The sequence below is a fragment of the Anomaloglossus baeobatrachus genome, chromosome 2 (genome assembly GCF_048569485.1).
Source record: "Anomaloglossus baeobatrachus isolate aAnoBae1 chromosome 2, aAnoBae1.hap1, whole genome shotgun sequence".
Lineage (NCBI taxonomy): Eukaryota > Metazoa > Chordata > Amphibia > Anura > Aromobatidae > Anomaloglossus > Anomaloglossus baeobatrachus.
Window position 1 is genome coordinate 371299468 of NC_134354.1, and position 20896 is coordinate 371320363.

Below are 20896 nucleotides of genomic sequence, written 5' to 3' on the forward strand. Positions count from 1 at the left end.
TCCAGAATTGTTTGCAGAGCGATTGCTCCCATTTTGCTTCCTTTTATAGCCCCCTAGTCCTTACTACGACCATTTTACAGCCATTTTACAGCACAGAAGTTCAGATATTCATTCACTTATATGGGGATTGGAGTCTGGGGTCAAGTTTAGATCAAGTCCCTAACCAAAGTTTTAACTAAAGTGCAGCTGAATCCTGCAAACCCGAATTACCACGGGTCCACTCATCTCTATCAACGTGTCTTATGGTGAGACCTCCTCAATCTGTGATCTTATGCAAATTACACAAATCCATTATTAGGCCCTGTGAGCACTAGAAAATGGAATTTTCTTAAGATAATATATAGATAATAGAGGGATAGATAGATAGATAGATAGATACATAATAGAGGGATAGATAGATAATAGATAGATATATAGATAATAGATAGATAATAGAAGGATAGATAGATAGATAGATAGATAATAGAGGGATAGATAGATAGATAGATAATAGAGGCATAGATAGATAGATAATAGAGGGATAGATAGATAGATAGATGGATAGATAGAATAATATATAGATAGATAGATAATAGAGGGATAGATAGATAATAGAGGGATAGATAGATGGATGAATAGATAGATAGAATGATAGATAGATAATAGAGGGATAGATAGATAGATAAATAATAGAGGGATAGATAGATATTAGCTTTATTTCTGTTTGTTCCCCCCCCCACCACAGTATTTCTGATACAGCAGTGACCATGCGGCAGGGTCACTGACGGTCGGTGACATCACTATTACCGCTTGTGAGACCCTGAAGTTCTCATCAGCGGTAATGTGTTGACATCACCGACCGTGAGAAATGACCTGGAGTTACCCCTGCAGTCTTGTTACAAGGCTGCATTGAGTACTATGTGTCAGACGCGGTTGGATCAGTGTGCAAGCGTCGTGGGACCTCTGTGGATTACGCCAGAGCTGTGTGTTTGGGGGACTTAATAAAGTGGTGAAAGAGGGGGCTTTTTGTGTTTTATTTCAAATAAAGGATTTTTTCGGTGTGTGTGTTTATTTACTTTACTTACGGGTTAATCATGGAAGCTGTCTCATAGACGCTGCCATGATTAACTTAGGACTTAGTGTCAGCTATGGGCTGCCATTAACTCCTTATTACCCCGATTGCCACCTCATCACGGCAATCAGGAAGAGCCGGTAACATGCTGGGACTGTCGCATAATGGATGCGACATTCTCGAGGCAGCTGCGGGCTGATATTCTTGGCTGTGTGGGGGGGCATTAACCATGGTCAACTCCCTCCCCAGCCTGAGAATACCGGGCCGCTGCTGTGTGCTTACCTTGGCTGGACGGTAAAAATACGGCAGAGCCCATGCTTTTTTTTCCGTTTTTTATTTTCAATATGTACGTTTGATTTATATGTGCATTGTATGTTTGTATGTGTCTGTGTGCGATATATGTGTTTACTCTGCTCAACTTCCTCTTCCTCTCCTAATGACATCACTTCCTTGCAAAACGCAGGGTGGTGATCATCACTATGTCCCGAAAAATGCTAAATACTGCGGGAATAGCACAAGAATGCGCAATGAAACGCATAGAATTTGCTACCTGCGTTATTCCCTGCGGTATTTCATGATTACATTACAGTCAATGGAGGGAAATACTGCAGGTACGTGTGGAAAAGAAGTGACATGCAATTCTTTTTACTGCAGAAAACATGCAGCAAAACCTTTAGGTGAAAAAAAACGCAGAGTGTGCAGAGCATTTTTTTTTACCATAGGTTTTGCTGGGGAATGACTGCAGAAAGGTTATGAACATTTTCTGCAGCAAAACATGCAGCAAAACCACGGCAAAAATGCGGTAAAAACTACAGCGTGTGCACTGGGCCTTAGCCATCACCAGGATCATGCCTTCAAATTGCTTAAGATTGGAAAATAAAATTTGCTTTGACAAGTATGCAGAATGTGACCTAATAAACTACTTGTGTTCATTATTGTCCTTTTCCATGTAGGAGACATGTTGGTCCTTGTGGACTTCCAGGGGCAGCTTGAAGATGAGTTAACCATCAGAGCTGGTGAAGAAATAAGAAATGTTAAAAAAACAGGAGAAGAAGGATGGCTAGAAGGAGAAATCAATGGAAAAAGAGGATTCTTTCCACAGAGTTTTGTGAAGGTATAGAAATAGGTTTGTCACTGGTACTTAGTCCTCTGGGCATTAACACAATTTGGAATGACCATGTCTAGAAGTCCATCAATTTAAGGGAACCCAAAATGCACGTGGATTTCTTTGGTGTGCTAAGGTATTTTATGTGCCTTACTAATGTGTCTGTCTTTCTATAATGTACTTTGTTCTGTAGCTCAGCATTTGCTAATGAGGAAGGATTAGTTTGATGGGGAGTCTCCTTTCCCAGACTAGTTCTGTCTCGGATTCTCTAATTCCGCCTCCCATGATTGGCAGCCTTCATACGCTCTCTGTCATGGTAGGACCACTATCGTGTTTCACGAGTGTGTAAGAATTCCAGCAATCCTACCATGACAGAGAATTTATGGATGCTGTCAATCATGGGAGGCGGAATTAGAAAATCAGAGATAGGACTAGTGTGGGAAAGGAGACGCGATACTTTATAAATGAATAATGCAAGCACATGGTCAATACGTTACAATGTAGTAAAAGTAACGTTCTATTGCACGGGTTGAGGCTTACTGGACAATATCATAATGTTTATGCGCAACTTTCGTTTTTTCAGGTTTAAAAAAATATTGATATACGATATTACTTTAAAGCAGGATTTTGTAAATGTCTGTGCCAAAGATGTGTTGAAAAGAGATATTATTGGCTCTATGAAAACAGGAAGAACATATTGTTTTAATACTTATTGTGTCTGCAGGAATCCTAGTGGAATATCGCTAAAATAACTCAAGACTTCTTTTATACTGCTTGCACATAATACATGAAATGCTTGCATTCATTCCAACTATTTTTGCATTTCTCACAGGAAATTCCTTCATTTTTTCTTAACGACAATGGTCAGAGGTTTCCAAGATCCATCAGGAAAGCCAGTGGTAATTGAATGGTTAAACTTTACTGCTTATCAATTAGAATAGAATCTTTTGAAATCTCTTCATGTCCAATGTATAATGTTAATACTTATCTCCCTGCATCTCTTCTTCCTTCTTCTCCTTCTTCTTCTTTGTCTTCTTCTTTTTCTTCTTCTTCTTCTTCTTCTTCTTCTTCTTCTTCTTCTTCTTCTTCTTCGAGAGAGAGAGATATCATGCCAGGTGGTTTCTGGGCATGCTCACTAAAACAAACTGGATCCTCTCTATCAGCATACCACCGTTCACATGCAGTTGCGTGCGGTATAGTCAGGATCCAGTGACATGCAGTATTTGGATGCAGGTAAAAAACGCTGCAAGTAGCGTTTTTGAAATGAGCTAAATAAATGCAAAACACTGGATCCGTTATATGACGCATGCAAGTGCATGCAAACGCATCTAATTGCAATTCCATATTACATTGAAAATGCATTGCAATGACAATGCATTTGTCAAGGCAAGGATCCAGTCAGATGCATTTTGTGTTTTTTTTACGTCATTCAAAAAACGCTGATGTGAAAGCAGCCAAGTCATGGTGAAATACTGGTTCTATAATGCCATTCAGAAGCACAATCAGGCACGGTCACCAACTGTATCATTGTTTTTATCTGATCTAATGCATATGGCTTCTAATCATAACTGTGGGGAAAAGAACAGTCTAAAACAGCTATGTTTCCTGTCTATGGAAGAAGACATTTTTTTATAATGTGGCGTAAAATGAGAAGTCTTCTTCCAGGTTTCTTAAATTCAGTTCCATGCTTATCAAAAGAGGAAAGACCATCTGGCCACTTATTTATGCAGCATGGGGAAATGTAGCATTGCATGGGCCAAGATTACCAGTATGAAGGAAAGCCAAAAGAAGTATATAACAAAGCATTTTTATACCCCTAGTACTCGAGTGTATAAAGTAACTCAGCTTGTAGGATGCTCACATGTAGCCAGTGGCGTAACTAGAATTTGATGGGCCCCGGTGAAAAGTTCATACCCGGGCCCCCCATTCCACGTACACCGACACTTGGGGTATGGGATAATGACACTGACACTCGGGCTACGGGATAATGATGCTGACACTTGACTCTAAAGGTCCAGTCACACTAAGCAACTTACCAGCGATCCCAACAACGATAGGGATCGCTGGTAAGTTGCTAGGAGGTTGCTGGTGAGATGTCACACTGCGACGCTCCAGCGATCCCACCAGCAACCTGACCTGGCAGGGATCGCTGGAGCGTCACTACACGAGTTGCTGGTTAGCTGTCACCAGCAACCAGCAACCAGCCCCCAGCGCCGCGTGGAAGATGCTGCGCTTGGTAACTAAGGTAAATATCGGGTAACCAACCCGATATTTACCTTGGTTACCAGCGCACGGAGCTACACATGCAGAGAGCAGGGAGCAGTGCACACTGAGTGCTGGCTCCCTGCTCTCCTAGTTACAGCACACATCGGGTTAATTACCCGATGTGTGCTGCAACTACATGTGCACAGAGCAGGGAGCAGCGCACACCGCTTAGCGCTGGCTCCTTGCTCTCCTAGTTACAGCACACATCGGGTTAATTACCCGATGTGTGCTGCAGCTACATGTGCACAGAGCAGGGAGCAGCGCACACCGCTTAGCGCTGGCTCCTTGCTCTCCTAGTTACAGCACACATCGGGTTAATTACCCGATGTGTACTGCAGCTAAATGTGCACAGAGCAGGGAGCAGCGCACCATGCTTAGTGCTGGCTCCCTGCTCTCCTAGCTACAGCACACATCGGGTTAATTAACCCGATGTGTCCTGCAGCTACATGTGCACAGAGCAGGAGCCGGCACTGACAGTGAGAGCGGCGGAGGCTGGTAACAAAGGTAAATATTGGGTAACCAAGGACAGGGCTTCTTGGTTACCCGATGTTTACTGTGGTTACCAGCCTCCGCAGAAGCCGGCTCCTGCTGCCTGCACATTTAGTTGTTGCTGTCTCGCTGTCACACACAGCGATCTGTGCTTCACAGCGGGACAGCAACAACTAAAAAATGGCCCAGGACATTCAGCAACAACCAACGACCTCACAGCAGGGGCCAGGTTGTTGCTGGATGTCACACACAGCGACATCACTAGCAACATCGCTGCTACGTCACAAAAGTTGTTCGTTAGCAGCGATGTTGCTAGCGATGTTGCTTAGTGTGACGGGGCCTTTACCCTCAGCACCTAGGTTTCCCATAATCTGAAATCCCTCTATTAGCACCCAGCTTGCCCATATCAGAGCATGGGAAAGCTGGGTGCTGAGAGAAGATATATAGCAAAGTATGGGAAAGCTGGGTGCTGAGAGAAAGAACATTTTTCCCTCAGCACAAAACGTTCCCATCCCATGCTTGTATCTTTGTCCCCCCCCTGTATATAGTTCTCCAAATACTATAATGGCCCCCATATAGCCTTCCATATAGTATAAAGGGTCTCACATAACCCTTCATATATTAGAATGCACCTCCATAGTCCTCCATGTATAAAGTAGCACTCATAGCCCTCCAATTATTATAATGAATTTCTCATAGTTCTCCATGTATTATAATTCACCCCATAGTACTCCATATATTATACTGCACCACATAGGACTCCATATACTCCTACATGTATAATGCACCCCTATATTCCATGTATAAGGTGTCCTTCATGTTGTATAATGCATCCCCATAGACCTCCATGTATAATACACCCCTATAGTCCATGTATAAGGTGTTCTTCATTTTTATTATGCAGCCCCATAGACCTCCATATATAATGCAGTCCCCAGGCCTCCATGTATAATAATGCAGCCCCCCAGGCCTCCATGTATAATAAAGCAGCCAATCTCCCCAGGCCTCCATGTAAAATAATGCAGGCGGCCTCCCTAGGCCTCCATGTATAATAATGCAGGCAGCCTCCCCAGGCCTCCATGTATAATAATGCAGGCAGCCTCCCCAGGCCTCCAAGTATAATAATGCAGGCAGCCTCCCCAGGCCTCCATGTAAAATAATGCAGCCAGCCTCTGCAGCACCCTGGGGTATGCTACCTCAGTGGTCTGCAGGATCCTAAGGCTTTCTGGAACGCCCTCTGCTGACAACTCACACCTCACACACAAGTAGGGACACATTCCCTGAGAACTGGGCGCAGCATGTAGAGGGTTAACAATGGGAAGATGTGAGAACCAATCCCTTAGCTGTTAGCCTGGGGAAGGGGCGTGGCTTGTGGGAAGTGACAGGGGTTGCTAGGCAGCGTAGGCAGAGGAAAAACGACGGTTGAAGGGGTGACAGTTGAAAGGAGTCAGTGAGTGAGAAAGGTGTAAGGATTGTGAGGAGACCCAAAAGGGCGACTAGAAGGTAGTAGCCTGAGGGTAGACAGAAGATCCCAGGTACTACGCACGATGGGGTAATGGACCCCAGAGTAGATGACAGCTCCAGGAGGTCTGCTGATCCAGCCGTGTGTAGTGACTTCCAGGGTACCACACCACCCATAGGCTCAGGGACACAGCTTCATATATAGGACCCAGGAGAGGGCACCGAGGAGTAGCCTACCCCACAAGGGACCGTGAGGCCTGTCATACTGGGCCCGGAAAAACAAAGGAGCAGAGCGCTGCAGGTCCACAACAGCTTCAGGCAAGGGGACCATCAGCTCCGCATGTGCACGGAGAGCTCAACTGGGTCCCAAGTCAGCACCGGGACAAAGGAAAGTCGCTTGACCAGCCGTAAAAAACTGCACTTGCAATATCCAGTAAATACAGGTTAATCTGCAAGAACTGTGTCGTGTCTATTACTGGCGCACCACAAGGCGCATTACACGTACATGGGACTTAAGCCCCTACTGGGGGAGCGAACACACTTGCTGCTATATTATCTGTCCCTAAAACCACAGCAGCGGCGGGACATCTTATTACCGCAACCCGCCAGTGGCGTCACAAGTGACATACAAAATTACCCTGTTACTGAGCACCCCCCCAGGTCACGGAATCGGGCATGGCCACCTATGACAATGATCCCCATTATCCACCACCCGGAACAGGGTATCCCAAGGGCCTGGGGCGTGGCACCTCCCCAGGTCTCCTTGTTTAATAATGCAGCCAGCCTCCCCAGGCCTCCATGTATAATAATGCAGCCAGCCTCCCCAGGTCTCCATGTATAATAATGCAGCCCTCCCCCATGCCTCTGTCCACCTTGTACTCACTAATTTATATAAAAAAAACAACAAGTACTCACCTCTCTCTTCGTTCCCCCGCTGCTGTGTCCTCACCTCTTTCCTCCTTCCACCGCTGGTCTGTCCTCACCTCCTCCTCCTTCCACCACTGCTCTGTCTTCAACTCCTCCTCCTCCCACCGCTGCTCTGTCCTCCCCTCTCCTTGTTCCCCCGCTGCTCCAGTCACCGTCCTCCCGTATTGTGCTCTCAGCACAGCAGTCGCACAGGAGTGACGTCACCGCGCAGGCACAGGGGGAGGCTGATGATAGATAGAACGGTGCCGGCCGCTCTATGCTTCATCATTGCTGTGCGTGATGATGGGGGAGGGGGACCCTGTGCCGCCGCTGACACTGTGTCAGCGGCAGCAGCAACAGGTCATATAGCGGCCGCGTGGTCTGCGACCTTTTTTTGATCCACCATTCTAGACTTGTGTAATGTGCATCGCATGGCTGTCTGTGAGCTCACTATTACAAACATACGAGCCACCTCCAGTTTCATGTTTGTCACTCCAGAACTGTTAGACCTTGTGATGAACCAACTTTTTGACTCTGATATCTTGCCTGAACATCTACCTTGGCTTTTGAATGGATGGACTTCATTTCATATGGAACTTACATGATGCAGTTTAGCAATTTTCTTGGCCAAGAGACCAATATCAGTCTAATGGGGGATGTCGTTTCTCTATTCTTGGGAAATCTTTTTCATGGCTGATCCTCAGTTTGAACCAGTGACCTTTTGCTTGGGAATCAACCTAATAACACACTGAGCTATTAGAGAATGTGAGAACAGGTTGTAATTTGTAGTATACCGGAAGAAAAAGATTTTTCCACCACAGGGAGCAAAACAGTAACAATGCAGTGACATGACAAAAATCTGCAGAACTAATCATATGCTAAATAGTTGCAAGTCAAATATATGTGTGAGATAGCCAAGATGATTGTCTATAAAATGATGAAAGTCAAAAGTTCAAAACATTGTTACCCTTTTGCTCATCAGTGTACTTTTCGTCTGATTATTCCACTCCTGTTTTAGCTTGAAAATACTGAGGTGAAAAGCTTAAATTCTCAATCTTACTGGGGTTTACTTACACTTTAGATTCTCTAACTGAAAATAGAAATAAACTAAGTAAATATGTAATTTTTGATAAAAGTGTAACATTTTACCACAGCAGCTTTTATAAAAAACTGATCTGTACTGAACTTACTTTTGTCGTCTAATTTGTAAAAGATGGACACGGCCTTTGTCTAAGGCCAGAGTCACACTTGCGAGGGACTCGTGCGAGTCTCACATCACATCACTTGGCACGGCTGCACACTCTCCTGTAAGGAGCGGGTCAACTGCATGTACTTCTATGCAGCTGAGATGCTCGTGTCCAGGAGAGTGTGCGGCCGTGCCGAGTGATGTGATGTGAGACTTGCGCGAGTCTCTCAGAAGTGTGACTCCAGCCTTATATTCCTACTTCACGCTATTGATTATAAGTGTTTGAAAATAGGGGTAAGTTGTGCCCATTCTCATCAGGAAAGTGGCTGTGCATGCATAGTCAGTCTTTATATAAGTCTATGGGATAAAGGATTTAGGTGAGCACTCTTTCATGTTTCTGTATATCCCATAGACTTTATAAGTATGAAACAAAAATGTATGGCAAGTCCTTGTAAGAAACATTTTACCACCCTGATATTTTATATCTAGCTTGTCCCCCAAAGAAGAAACAGCGCTGGTGTCGGGCTGAGTACTCATACAGCCCAGGCAAACAAGATGAATTGGAGCTTGTCGCTGGTGAAGTCCTGGAAATTCTAGAGGAGGTGATGTCAAGAAAATGTTATGTAATTCTATGCCATGTTATATATATTTTATCTATAAAGTACTCAGATTATTGTATGCACTAAGTACACTTGTAAGAACTCAAAGAGCAATCTAAGGCTATGTTCACATGCAGCTTTTTTTGGTGCATTTTTTTATGCAAATTAAAAGCTGTTTTTACAGTATGAACAAAATCTCATACACACGATGACTTTTCTTTTTCCTGACTGAATTGGAAACCTGCTGAGTTTTTGAAAACTGCAGCATGTCAGTTCTTTTAGAATTATTGCAATGTTTTTGCAGCATTTTATTTCTATAGTAGGCAATGATAACACTGCAAAAAACATCAACCATGTGTTTTTATGCATTTTTGCTGCTTTTTTGGTGAAAGAAGCTAACTATTAAATAAAATGACACATAATCTGCACTAAAAACACACCAAAGCCTGTTTTCTGGAAGCAACTTCTTTACTGCCCAGAGAGATTTCCTGCAGAAAAAAGCAACATGTGAACATAGCCTAAAGGGTGCTTTACACGCTGCGACATCGCTAACAATTGCTAGCAATGTCGAGCGCGATAGCACCCGCCCCGTCGTACATGCGACATTTGGTGATCGCTGCCGTAGCGAACATTATCGCTACGGCAGCGTCACACGCACATACCTTTGCAGCTATGTCGCTGTGACCACCGAACAATCCCTCCTTCAAGGGGGAGTTTTGTTCGGCGTCACAGAGACGTCACAGTGGCATCACTAAGCGACCAGCCAATAGAAGCGGAGGGGCGGAGATGAGCGGGACGTAACGTCCCGCCCACCTCCTTCCTTCCGCATTGCCGGTGGACGCAGGTAAGGAGATGCTTTTCGTTCCTGCGGTGTCACACATAGCGATGTGTGCTGCCACAGGAACGAAAAACAACATCGTATCTGTGGCAGCAACGATATTAAGGAAAGGAGCGATGTGTCAACGATCACCGTTTTTGAACGATTTTGCGATCGTTGATCATTGCTCCTTGGTGTCACACACTGCGATGTCGCTACCGGCGCCAGATGTGCGTCACTAACGACGTGACCCCGACGATATATCGGTAGCGATGTCGCAGCATGTAAAGCAACCTTTAGAATGTACAGTATGAAACATATAAAAGATTTTCTAATGAATGTAGGAAACTTTCTGACTATGCCACAAATTATGTATCAGTGGCATGCACTCCAATTACAGGAAGATGACAGAGATAATAATAGAGAGATAATTAAAAAAACAACATCCAAATTGCACGGTACAAAATACAGGAAATTATAGACTTGACATAGTTGAAATGTCAAAAACAAACTCTTATTTCTTAAGTGCTTCTGACAATTCCACGTGAAGACACCAGAGATAAGCTTTGCTAGATCCCATCAATTTTCATGTAAGTGTCTAAACACATTGGTGTAATGTTGTTCAAAAAAGTTAGTTCAGTAAAGGGAAGTAGATGGTTTTAGCCAACTGATGACCAACAGTCAGTGCTTGAGAAGAAGTTGTCTGTGTTTAAAAGTTTTGACCAATGGTCGCTAGTGTTTGACTATATATGTCCGGATAGCCAGTTTACAAACATTCATTCCATGGAACAATAATCACAGTGAAATAATTTTTGTCCTTCTCTTTGTGTTATTGAACATGTATGACCATTTAGAATTATTGTAACGATTCAACAGACAATGATTTGATCGTTGGTTGATCATGCAATTTCTATCTAATGTGTATGGACGGCTTAATTCCAGCTGCTATGCTGCATTTATATTTGACTGTAAATCACTTTTGGAATAAATATTATGCTGGTCTTCTTTAGATTGAAGATGGTTGGTGGCTGGGCAAGAAGGGAGATTTGGTTGGAGCCTTTCCATCCAACTTCGTGCAAGAAATTTCTGAGCCTCCTCCAGGTATGGCTGACATAAAACAACAAAATAACTGTGTACGATTATAACTAGTGATGAGCGAGCATTATCATGCTCAGGTTATCGGTACACGTAACAAGCAGTTGGATGCTCAGGTGGGTTTTTACTCGAATACCAAGTACAATGGAAGTCCATGGGAAACGCAAGCATTTTTATGCAAGATCTTCCAGAAAAGTGCTTAAGTTTCCTACTGACTTCCGTTATGCTAGTTACGGGAGTTGAGCCCATCTGTGCGTCTGACCTGCTTGTTTCAAGAACCAAACTCCTGAGCATAGTAGTGCTCACTCATCACTACTTATAAATAAATAGTTCAAATGATGATTAACACAGAGTATGATAATATAAAAGTATTGATAATTATATTGCCGTAGAGTAAAACTTCTCTAGGCTTTAGGCTTACTTAAAGGGATTGTTCACTACTAGGACAACCCCTTCTGATCCCTCCTGGTAAAATAAAAAAACCTATACTCATCTCTATGGCCGGCACATTTCTAGCGGTGTTGGGGTTCGCAGTTCCGAGTCTCACGTGACATTGTGTCATCACATCCAATCAGCACCAGCTTCTGTCTCTCCACCTTCAGACACAGGTGCAATCAACAGGAAGTGAACCGCAGCCACAGAGGTTGGTGCTGATTGGACGTGGGGCTTGCGTGACGTCACAATGTCACCATCACGTCACCGCTGGCACCGTGCCAGTGACAGAGGTGAATATAGGCTTCTAAAAGGCAAACATGTGGAATCAAAAGGGGTTGTCCTAGTAGTGGACAACCCCCTTTACCCACAGTTTTTATTTAGGGTAAGAAATTGTTTTGAATCTCATGTATTTTTAATTATTTTTTTTTCTTCACACAATATTCATGTAGATTTTTTTTTTACTATACAGAAATCAGTATATCTATAGCCTACATAAAATACTCTTGATGATAAATGTATGTCTTTCTGCTTCTACCACTGCTGGAAAAAAGCTGATTACACATTATGTCTCCAAAATGTAAAAACTGGATTTTCATTGTGGATTTCATCTTTGTAGCAAATCCACAACAAATTCAACAACTATCAATTGGTATTTTGGTGCGAGAAATCTGCAGCATGTGTTTTACATGTGCAGGTATTCTTAAAGGGTTATCCCATCTCGAAGATCCTATTCCAATATGTAGTAGGTGTAATAATAATATTACCAAATACTGACTTTTAGAAATGTAGTATAGTTCTCCTGATATAACGATATTTTTTTCCTAATGTCATGCACCTGAGTTAAGAGACATGGCTATATAAGGAGAGCTAATCTGACCGCTTGCCTCCTCTGTATCATCTTTGGTGAACTTCTAACGGACCTGGACATGTGCTGTTGTGAGCAGGGGGACCTTGCGAGTCCTGCAGAATTTTTATCTATGATGGCATAGTGTATTACTAACTGTAGTCTTTTAGACTGTGGTCCTAGCTCTCTTCAGGTCATTGACCAGGTCCTCCCATGTAATTTTGAGCTGATTCCGGACCTTTCTCAGAATCATCCTTACTAGTGATGGGCGGACCTCGACTGTAATGACCAGATCCGTGCGGTTTCAAAAGTATCTTAGTACCAATCCAGGGCCTAGTGCTCTCATGGAACTCCGGCTGATGATTGGGGACCAGGAATTAGGAAAATAAAAAAAAAAGGAAAAATAAAAAATAAAGCAAACATGCTATACTTACCAAGTCTACAGTGTGGCTGTACCTGCTTCCAGGCCGCTCACTCTTCTTCCAGAACCTTTCATTATTGCTCATCCATATTCACTGCTTCCCCCACCCACCGACAGTCCTGGCTTCTGTGACTGGTTGCAATCAGACGCGTCCTCAACCTTTGTGACAGCGTCTGACTGCTTGCGATCACAGATCCTGTCTCCAGATCTATCGTGGCGTGGTGTACAATTAAGTGAATGAAAAAATGGGTGTAGGAGACCCCGTATTATGATACCCAGCACAGATAAAGCATATGGCTACAGGCTGTAGCCCCATATACGATATACCGGCCAGATATCCGGGATCAATTTTAGGCTGGAGATGATTTTTCCTTTAAGTCCGGTTAAGGGGGCTTTACACGCTACGACATCGCTAATGTGAACTCATTGTGGTCACGGAATTGGTGACACACATCCGGCCGCATTAGCGATGCCGTTGCGTGTGACACCTATGAGCGATTTTGCATCGTTGCAAAAACGTGCAAAATCGCTCATCGGTGACATGGGGGTCCATTCTCAAAAATCGTTACTGCAGCAGTAACGAGGTTGTTCCTCATTCCTGCGGCAGCACACATCGCTCCGTGTGACACCGCAGGAACGAGGAACCTCTCCTTACCTGCTTCCCGGCCGCTATGCGGAAGGAAGGAGGTGGTGGGATGTTATGTCCCGCTCATCTCCGCCCCTCCGCTTCTATTGGGCGGCGGTTCAGTGACGCAGCTGTGACGTCGCTGTGACGCTGAACGAACCGCCCCCTTAGAAAGGAGGCTGATTGCCGGTCACAGCAATGTCGCCGGGCAGGTAAGTAGTGTGACGGGTCTGGGCGATGTTGTGCGGCACGGGCAGCGATTTTCCCGTGTCGCACAACAGATGGGGGCGGGTACCCACGCTAGCGATATCGGTACCGATATCGCAGCGTGTAAGGCGGCCTTTAGTCCCGCCAATCCTACCAATCCTAGATATCTGCTAGTTCGTCAATCACTAATCTTTACCCCACAAAGCGTGATCTTGCATGGAACCCCAGACCGAGTAAGATTGACAGTCACTATGTGTTTCTTCCATTTTCTAATAATTGCACCAACAGTTGTTGCCTTCTCACTAAGCTTCTTTCATATTGTCGTGTAGCCCATCCCAGATTTGTGCAAGTCTACAATTTTGTCCCTGGTGTTCTTAGACAGCTCTTTGGTCTTGACCATGGTGAAGATGTTGGAGTATGATTGAGTGTGTGGACAGGTGTCTTTTATACAGGTAACAAGATCAAACAGGTGCAATTAATACAGGTAATGAGTGCAGAGTAGGAGCTTCTTAAAGAAACAGGTCTGTGAGAAACAGAATTCATGCTGGTTGGTAGGTGATCAAATACTTATTTCATGTAATAAAATGAAAATTATTTAAAAATCATAAAATGTGATTTTCTGTATTTTTTGAGGATTCTGTCTGTCACAGTAGAAGGATGCCTACGATAAAAATTACAGACCTCTCCATTCTTTGTAGGTGGGAAAACCTGCAAAATTGGCAGTGCATCAAATATTTATTTTCCTCACTGTACATATTTGGTATCACTTATGGGTGGGTCTACATGGCAACTTTGGCTATGACACAAGTTGCGCAGACAAAGATTGCTAGGTGTGACTGCCGTATCATGGTGCCAATGGTATACAATTATTTGTGACTTGCTTCTCTAAGCCACAGTTCCTTTGGGATTGCAATACAACCCTATTGATTTTTATTACGTTGTGATGTAGCAGCAACACCTAGCAATCTTTGGCCATATGACTTCGCAGCCTAAGTTGCTATGTTGGCTCAGTCTTAGGCGGGCTTTGCACACTACGACATCGCAGGCCGATGCTGCGATGCCGAGTGCGATAGTCCCCGCCCCCGTCGCAGCAGCGATATGTGGTGATAGCTGGCGTAGCGAAAGTTATCGCTACGCCAGCTTCACACACACTCACCTGCCGTGCGACGTCCCTGTGGCCGGCGACCCGCCTCCTTGTTAAGGGGGCGGGTCGTGCGGCGTCACTGCGACGTCACACGGCAGGCGGCCAATCGGAGCGGAGGGGCGGAGATGAGCAGGATGTAAACATCCTGCCCACCTCCTTCCTTCCGCATATCCTACGGAAGCCGCAGTGACGCCGGTAGGAGATGTTCCTCGCTCCTGCGGCTTCACACACAGCGATGTGTCCTGCCGCAAGAGCGAGGAACAACATCGGACCATTGCGTCAGCGTAATTATGGATTACGCCGACGCTGCAGCGATGATACGATTACGACGCTTTTGCGCTCATTAATCGTATCATCCAGGCTTTACACACTGCGATGTCGCATGCGATGCCGGATGTGCGTCACTTTCAATTTGATCCCACCGACATCGCACCTGCGATGTCGCAGTGTGCATAGTGCCCCTAACTCATACTGACCTGCAGAATAAAGATTGCGCTTTATTTCTGCATCAAATGGATAGCGTAAAATGTAAATTAAAAAAAAATTGCTGTCTTTTCTATTTCTTCCCTTAAAGAGTTAACAAAAGCTAGATAATAGGTTGCATATACTCAAACATGGTGATAAATACATGTCATCCCGTGTAAAACCAATCTGCCATACAGCTGCATTAATGAGAAGAAAAGTAAAAAAAAATAAGGTTCCTTGACCTCAGTGATGAAAAATGAAGAAAGATATTTGTTCATTTCGGCCAAATTTGGCTCTGCCCTTAAGGGGATAATGTTTGCACATATTTATTTTGAAACTGAGTAGTTTACTGTGTGTTTTCCATTTGTTCTGTAGATAAGGCAGTCAATTTAAAGAAAAACAATAAGCAAAGACCGAAAATGATGGAAATAAACTTTACTCCTACTGGAGACAGCACGGTAAGAGGCTGAAGCTTGTGATTGTAGCTTTGCATACTGATTCTCAGACAGATTACATTAATAATAAACTTTATATAGTCATACCATATTCCGCAGCGCTTTACATTCATCAGTAGCACTGTCCTCAATGGGGCTCATAATCTAAATTCCCCATCAGTATGTCTTTGGGGTGTGGGAGGAAACCCATGCAAATATGGCGAGAACATACAAACTCTTCGCAGATGTTGTCCTTGGGGGGATTTGAACCTAGGACCCAAGCCCTGCACAACTGTATTACTAAACAAAGACTAAAGGTCTAGTCACACATAACAAGATCGTTAACGAGATCGTTACTACGTCACAGTTTCCGGATCGTTGTTAAATCGTTGGTGAGATCGTTGGTGAGATGTCACACAGTCATTTTCCCAACGACTTTAGTAATGATGCAGCGACCTGTATAACGATCTCGTTGGTCGTTGGGACCTTGTCACACAGCAGCTATGTAACACTTCCGACCTCGAGTAGCGGCATAGTGTTTGCCTCTGTAAGCCACGTAGGTGTGCATATGCGTCGCCTTTTCCACACCCCTCCGCTCTGATTGGTGCCCAATATTGCGTTCTGATTAGGCAGTCAGCCTAGAAGGCAACTTTGTATCGCTTCATCCTTTGTCCCTTTTTGAGTCTTGCTTTGAGGATAGAACCTGCGACTCCACCTGGATTCATTCGTACTTTGTTCCCGGTTGCTTGCTTGCTTTTCGGATCGAAGCTGCATCTGCACCCGGATTCATCCCTCCTTCGTTCCCGAGTGTTTGCTTACTGTTCTCAGCGCCAACCAATTAGTGCAGAGGGGGCGCGGAAAAGGTGATGCAACTACATGCCTACATGTCACGCTTTAAGTTCTCATCTAGGTCGTTAACGAGATCGTTGGTAGGTGTCAAACATACAAATCCATCTTGCCCAGCAGGACTCCAAGGAGCAAAAAATGTCCCAGGACATTCAGCAATGGCCAACGATCTCACAGCAGTTGGCGGATTGTTGGTACGCATCAAACATAACGAGATCGCTGGTGAAGTCGTTGTTTCGTCACAGAAACTGTGACGTAGCAACAATGTCGTTAGCGATCTTGTTATGTGTGAAGTGGCCTTAAGTTAAATTCTAATTTATAATATATATTATACAAAAAAATATAAGATGCATTTAGTTCCTATATCCTCCATCTACCAATTAATCTATCCCTATGTTTTCTCTATTTAGGTGAAACAAGATGAAAAGGCTGCAGTGAACAAAATAAAAGGTAAACAGTCTCTAAAAAAAATTATGGCAAAGACAATGAACACATGGAAATTGAGGAACATATTTGATGAACATTGTCTCTTCTTATGGCCAGAACAAAGACTCATACTGTATACAGTGCATATATATATATATATATATATATATATATACTGCTCAAAAAAATAAAGGGAACACCAAAATACACAATCCTTTAAGTGTTCCCTTTATTTTTTTGAGCAGTATATATATATATATATATATATATATATATATATATATACATATATATATACACACACACACACACACTTATCTTTTTTTTAAGTTGGTTTATTATACATTTTATTTCACAGTTGTTCACTACTGGACATAATCTATGAATGTCCCCTTATGTTCTTCATAATGGGATGTCCAGTAGGGAGCCCATTAAAGAGAATCTCTCAGGTGATTTTGTAGTACAATACTAATGTTATCTTTAAATAGGGCTTATACAGACCTTTTGGGATCAGTAACTTTTATTGCTGTAGTTTCTTCTGTTATCTTGCTGTACACTCTTGAGAATTTAGTGTCTTGTGACTGCTAGTCATGTGTATGTAATTAAAATTTGCATATGCACTGCTCCCTCCACCCACCTCCCAGTGCTTCTCTGCTGAGAGGTGGGAGGGAGTATGGGTGGGGACAGCAGTGCAAATTCAGTTCAGATTTACACTGATGCTATCACTGAGAGATGGGAAGGAAAAGCAGGGCATATGCAGTTTGTATTTACATATGCTTCACTAGTCACACTGAATTCTCCAGAGCTTACAACAAGATAACAGCAGAAGCTCCAGCAATAAAACTTACTGATCATGTTAGAGCTGCTTAAGCCCTATTTAATAAAGATAACATTAGCATTGTACTAAAAAAATCACCTGACCGATTCCCTTTGAAGATGATCTAATTTTTTATTTTAATTTATGAAGCAGTTCACATCGTAAGTTAGGGTATTAATTATCTGAAATACATACAATTTATTTATAACTCTCCAGTCAATGTGTACGGTGTAATACCCTCCACCCCCCCTTGCTAACTGAAGGGCATGCAGGCAGATGCAAAGATGTTAAAATTATACCAGCAACACAGTGCCTCTAACTCATCGAAATGGGCCAAGATGCAGAGAATTTTCTCAAATGTTGATTAGTAGTGACAGAAAAACACTATTTGAGACGTAAACCCTTCACGACCAAGGACGTATATAAACATTCTTGGCTGTCTCTGTCCCTTTAATGCGGGCTCGTGCGGCAATCCCGCATTATTCCCTGCACATGTCTGTGGATCTGATCAACAGACAGGTGTAGCTAACAGGCGTGGGTGGATTTCCGATCCACCGGCACCTTTTAACCCCTTAACTTGTGCTGTCAAACTCTGACAACGCGATATAAGGCACTCCGGCGGGATATCGCTGTTCCCCTCTTTCATTGGCGGCCCCGTGATGTGATCATGGGGAGCCAATATGTTGCCATGACAGCTTGGGGTCAGATGATGACCTCTGTCGCTGTTATGACTCACTTCCTGTGAATGTCGGCAGAGCACTGACACTCACAAGAACATAGCATGACTCTGATCAGGAGGAGCAATCAAACAGTACAGGCATAAAGTTCCCTAGGAGGACTAATAAAATCATTAAAAAATGTAAAAAAATGGAAAAAACTCCAAAACCTAAAAGTTCAAAGCACCCTCCTTTTGCTCCATTAAAAATAAAACAATAATAAAAAAAACACCGCATTCAGGAATGTCCGATCAATTAATCTAATCGGTAAAAGGCATAGCAAGAAAAAAGAACACACCGCATCTATCCAAAAATGGTATAGTGAAAAAAGTCAGCTCAAGACGGAAAAAATAAGCTGTCACTGAGTCATAAATCTCAAAAATGAGAATGGTCTCGGAAAATGGGGCCAAGAGCCATTTTTTTTTTTTTACAAACTTCTGAATTTTTCTTCACCACTCAGATAAAAGCAAAACTATGCATGTTTGTTATCTACAAACTCATACTGACCAGGAGAATCATAATACCAAGTCAATTTTACCAAATAGTAAAAATGGTAAATAAAAAAAACAAAACAAAAACAAATGTGCAATTCCCTTTTTTAGTAATTTCACTGCACTTGGAATTTTTTCCCTGTTTTCAAGTATAATATGGGGCAGAATAGTGTTATTCAAAAGTACAACTCGTCATGCCAAAAACAAGCCTTGATATGACCATATTGATGGAAAAGTAAAAATATTATGGCTGTTGGAAGCAGGGGAGGAAAAAATGAAAACAAAAATGAAAAATCACACTGGGGTGAAGGGGTTAAAGTAGGAAGAAAAAAGTCCATCATGACTGCATAAAAGCACAAAGGCAACCCAAAGAAAAGAGGGGAATCCGTGTGCTTTTGGTTCAGGACTGGATTATGAAACTCCGCAAGGCTTAATAAATTCCTAAAACATCACTTTTATTAATACTGTTAAAATACTAAAATAGTACTGAATTCTGGAATAATATCCAGAAACCAGAATATCAACAAGTCGTGCTTAGTGATAACTAGAACAGGTCTTGAGGGGGGACAGGGGACAGGATATATGCATATGAGATTGGGCTGGGACCACAGGTCTATCATCTTTTTCCTAGACCCTTAATTTCATGTATCATCCCAGTTTTGTAGCCATATAGGTAATTTGTAAAACTGTGATTGAAATATTTCATTTGCATATGAGATTGGGCTGGGATCAAGTTAGTCCTGGCAGGATAAATACTAGGACCATACGTCCATCATCCCTGCCTAGACCCTTAATTTCATGTATCATCCCAGTTTGTAGCCACATAGGTAATTTGTAAAACTGTGATTTGGAATCTTTCATTGTATATGAGATTTGGGTTCAATTTCGTAATTGGACATGATCTATGACACATGACTGTTATGCACCACTGCACAATTCACTTGGTGGTGGGTTAAGGTCAGGAGCAGGTTCAGGGGCAGATAGGGCTAGCCGCCGAGGAACGGGGGGCACCCAGAAAATTAAGGTGTTTTTGACCTCCGTGGTTAGGTAGGGAAGAACATCAGGGACTACTAGACCCACTACCTTATCCTCATAATTATCAACATTATAATTCAACATAGTAGGCGGTGTACACCCCCTGTCCCCTGTCCCCCCTCAAGACCTGTTCTAGTTATCACTAAGCACGACTTGTTGATATTCTTACTTCTGGATATTATTCCAGAATTCAGTACTATTTTAGTATTTTAACAGTATTAATAAAAGTGATGTTTTAGAGAGTATTTTCTGGTTTTCAAGTGATCCTCTAATCTTTATATAACTGAAATTGGTTTTTGGTTTAATAAATTCCTAGTTATAATAACATGGAAAAAAAGGAACTGCCACCTTCCATCAGGGATATGTTCCCAATAATTTTTCATTAGCATTCTTTATATTTAAGTCTGCAAACAGTGGTTGACAGCAAAGGGTATTCAACTGTTCACTTGGCCTAAAACGACAGGGCCAATATTCTAAAAGAAACTTGTCCTAATGAGGTACCTAGCAAATGAAAGGTAATTAAATTCGGCTGTAATTGCTTTATTACACTATGATGTAATAATGGAAGATCATGTCAGCTTAATGAGTGTCACGCTCCCTGTGTCCCAGCACCACTCCTTACCCACTGATCCAGTCCACGTGTCCACCGGTCATGGCTGCCGCTCCTGCTCATGCTCCCCAGAGTCCTGTTCCTGGTCTCAGGCGTCTGATTCTGACTAATGTTCTGTATAGGACCGGGCCGCGCCCACTCACCTGGTCTTATAGCCCCAGCACTGCTGCAACAGGAAATGACCTGAGGCTGTGCTCAGTATATAAGACTGGCCTCTCCATGTGGGCGGCGGCTGTTCATCGCTTGTGTTTCTATGCCTTGTCTTGTGAACTAAGTGCTCAGGTCTTTGTTCCTGTTTCCTATTACTGCCTTAAAGTACGCTGTGACCTTAGTGACCTGGTCCTGTCTTTGCTTCCTGATACCTGCACCCGTTCCTGCCACGTTAGTGCTTCAGCTACCGTGTACC

The 20896-nt window shown here is 43.2% G+C and overlaps 1 protein-coding gene across 1 annotated transcript in view; it reads left to right on the forward strand.

The window, feature by feature from the left end:
• The window catches only part of SH3D21 (SH3 domain containing 21), a 271986-nt gene that overhangs the window by 81506 nt on the left and 169584 nt on the right, over positions 1-20896 (forward strand). The window contains exons 2-7 of the mRNA XM_075336044.1: positions 2005-2165; positions 2989-3055; positions 8953-9065; positions 10890-10980; positions 15491-15573; positions 16806-16845. Coding sequence (XP_075192159.1) covers positions 2005-2165; positions 2989-3055; positions 8953-9065; positions 10890-10980; positions 15491-15573; positions 16806-16845 — 555 coding nt within the window. The remainder of the gene's footprint in view (positions 1-2004; positions 2166-2988; positions 3056-8952; positions 9066-10889; positions 10981-15490; positions 15574-16805; positions 16846-20896) is intronic.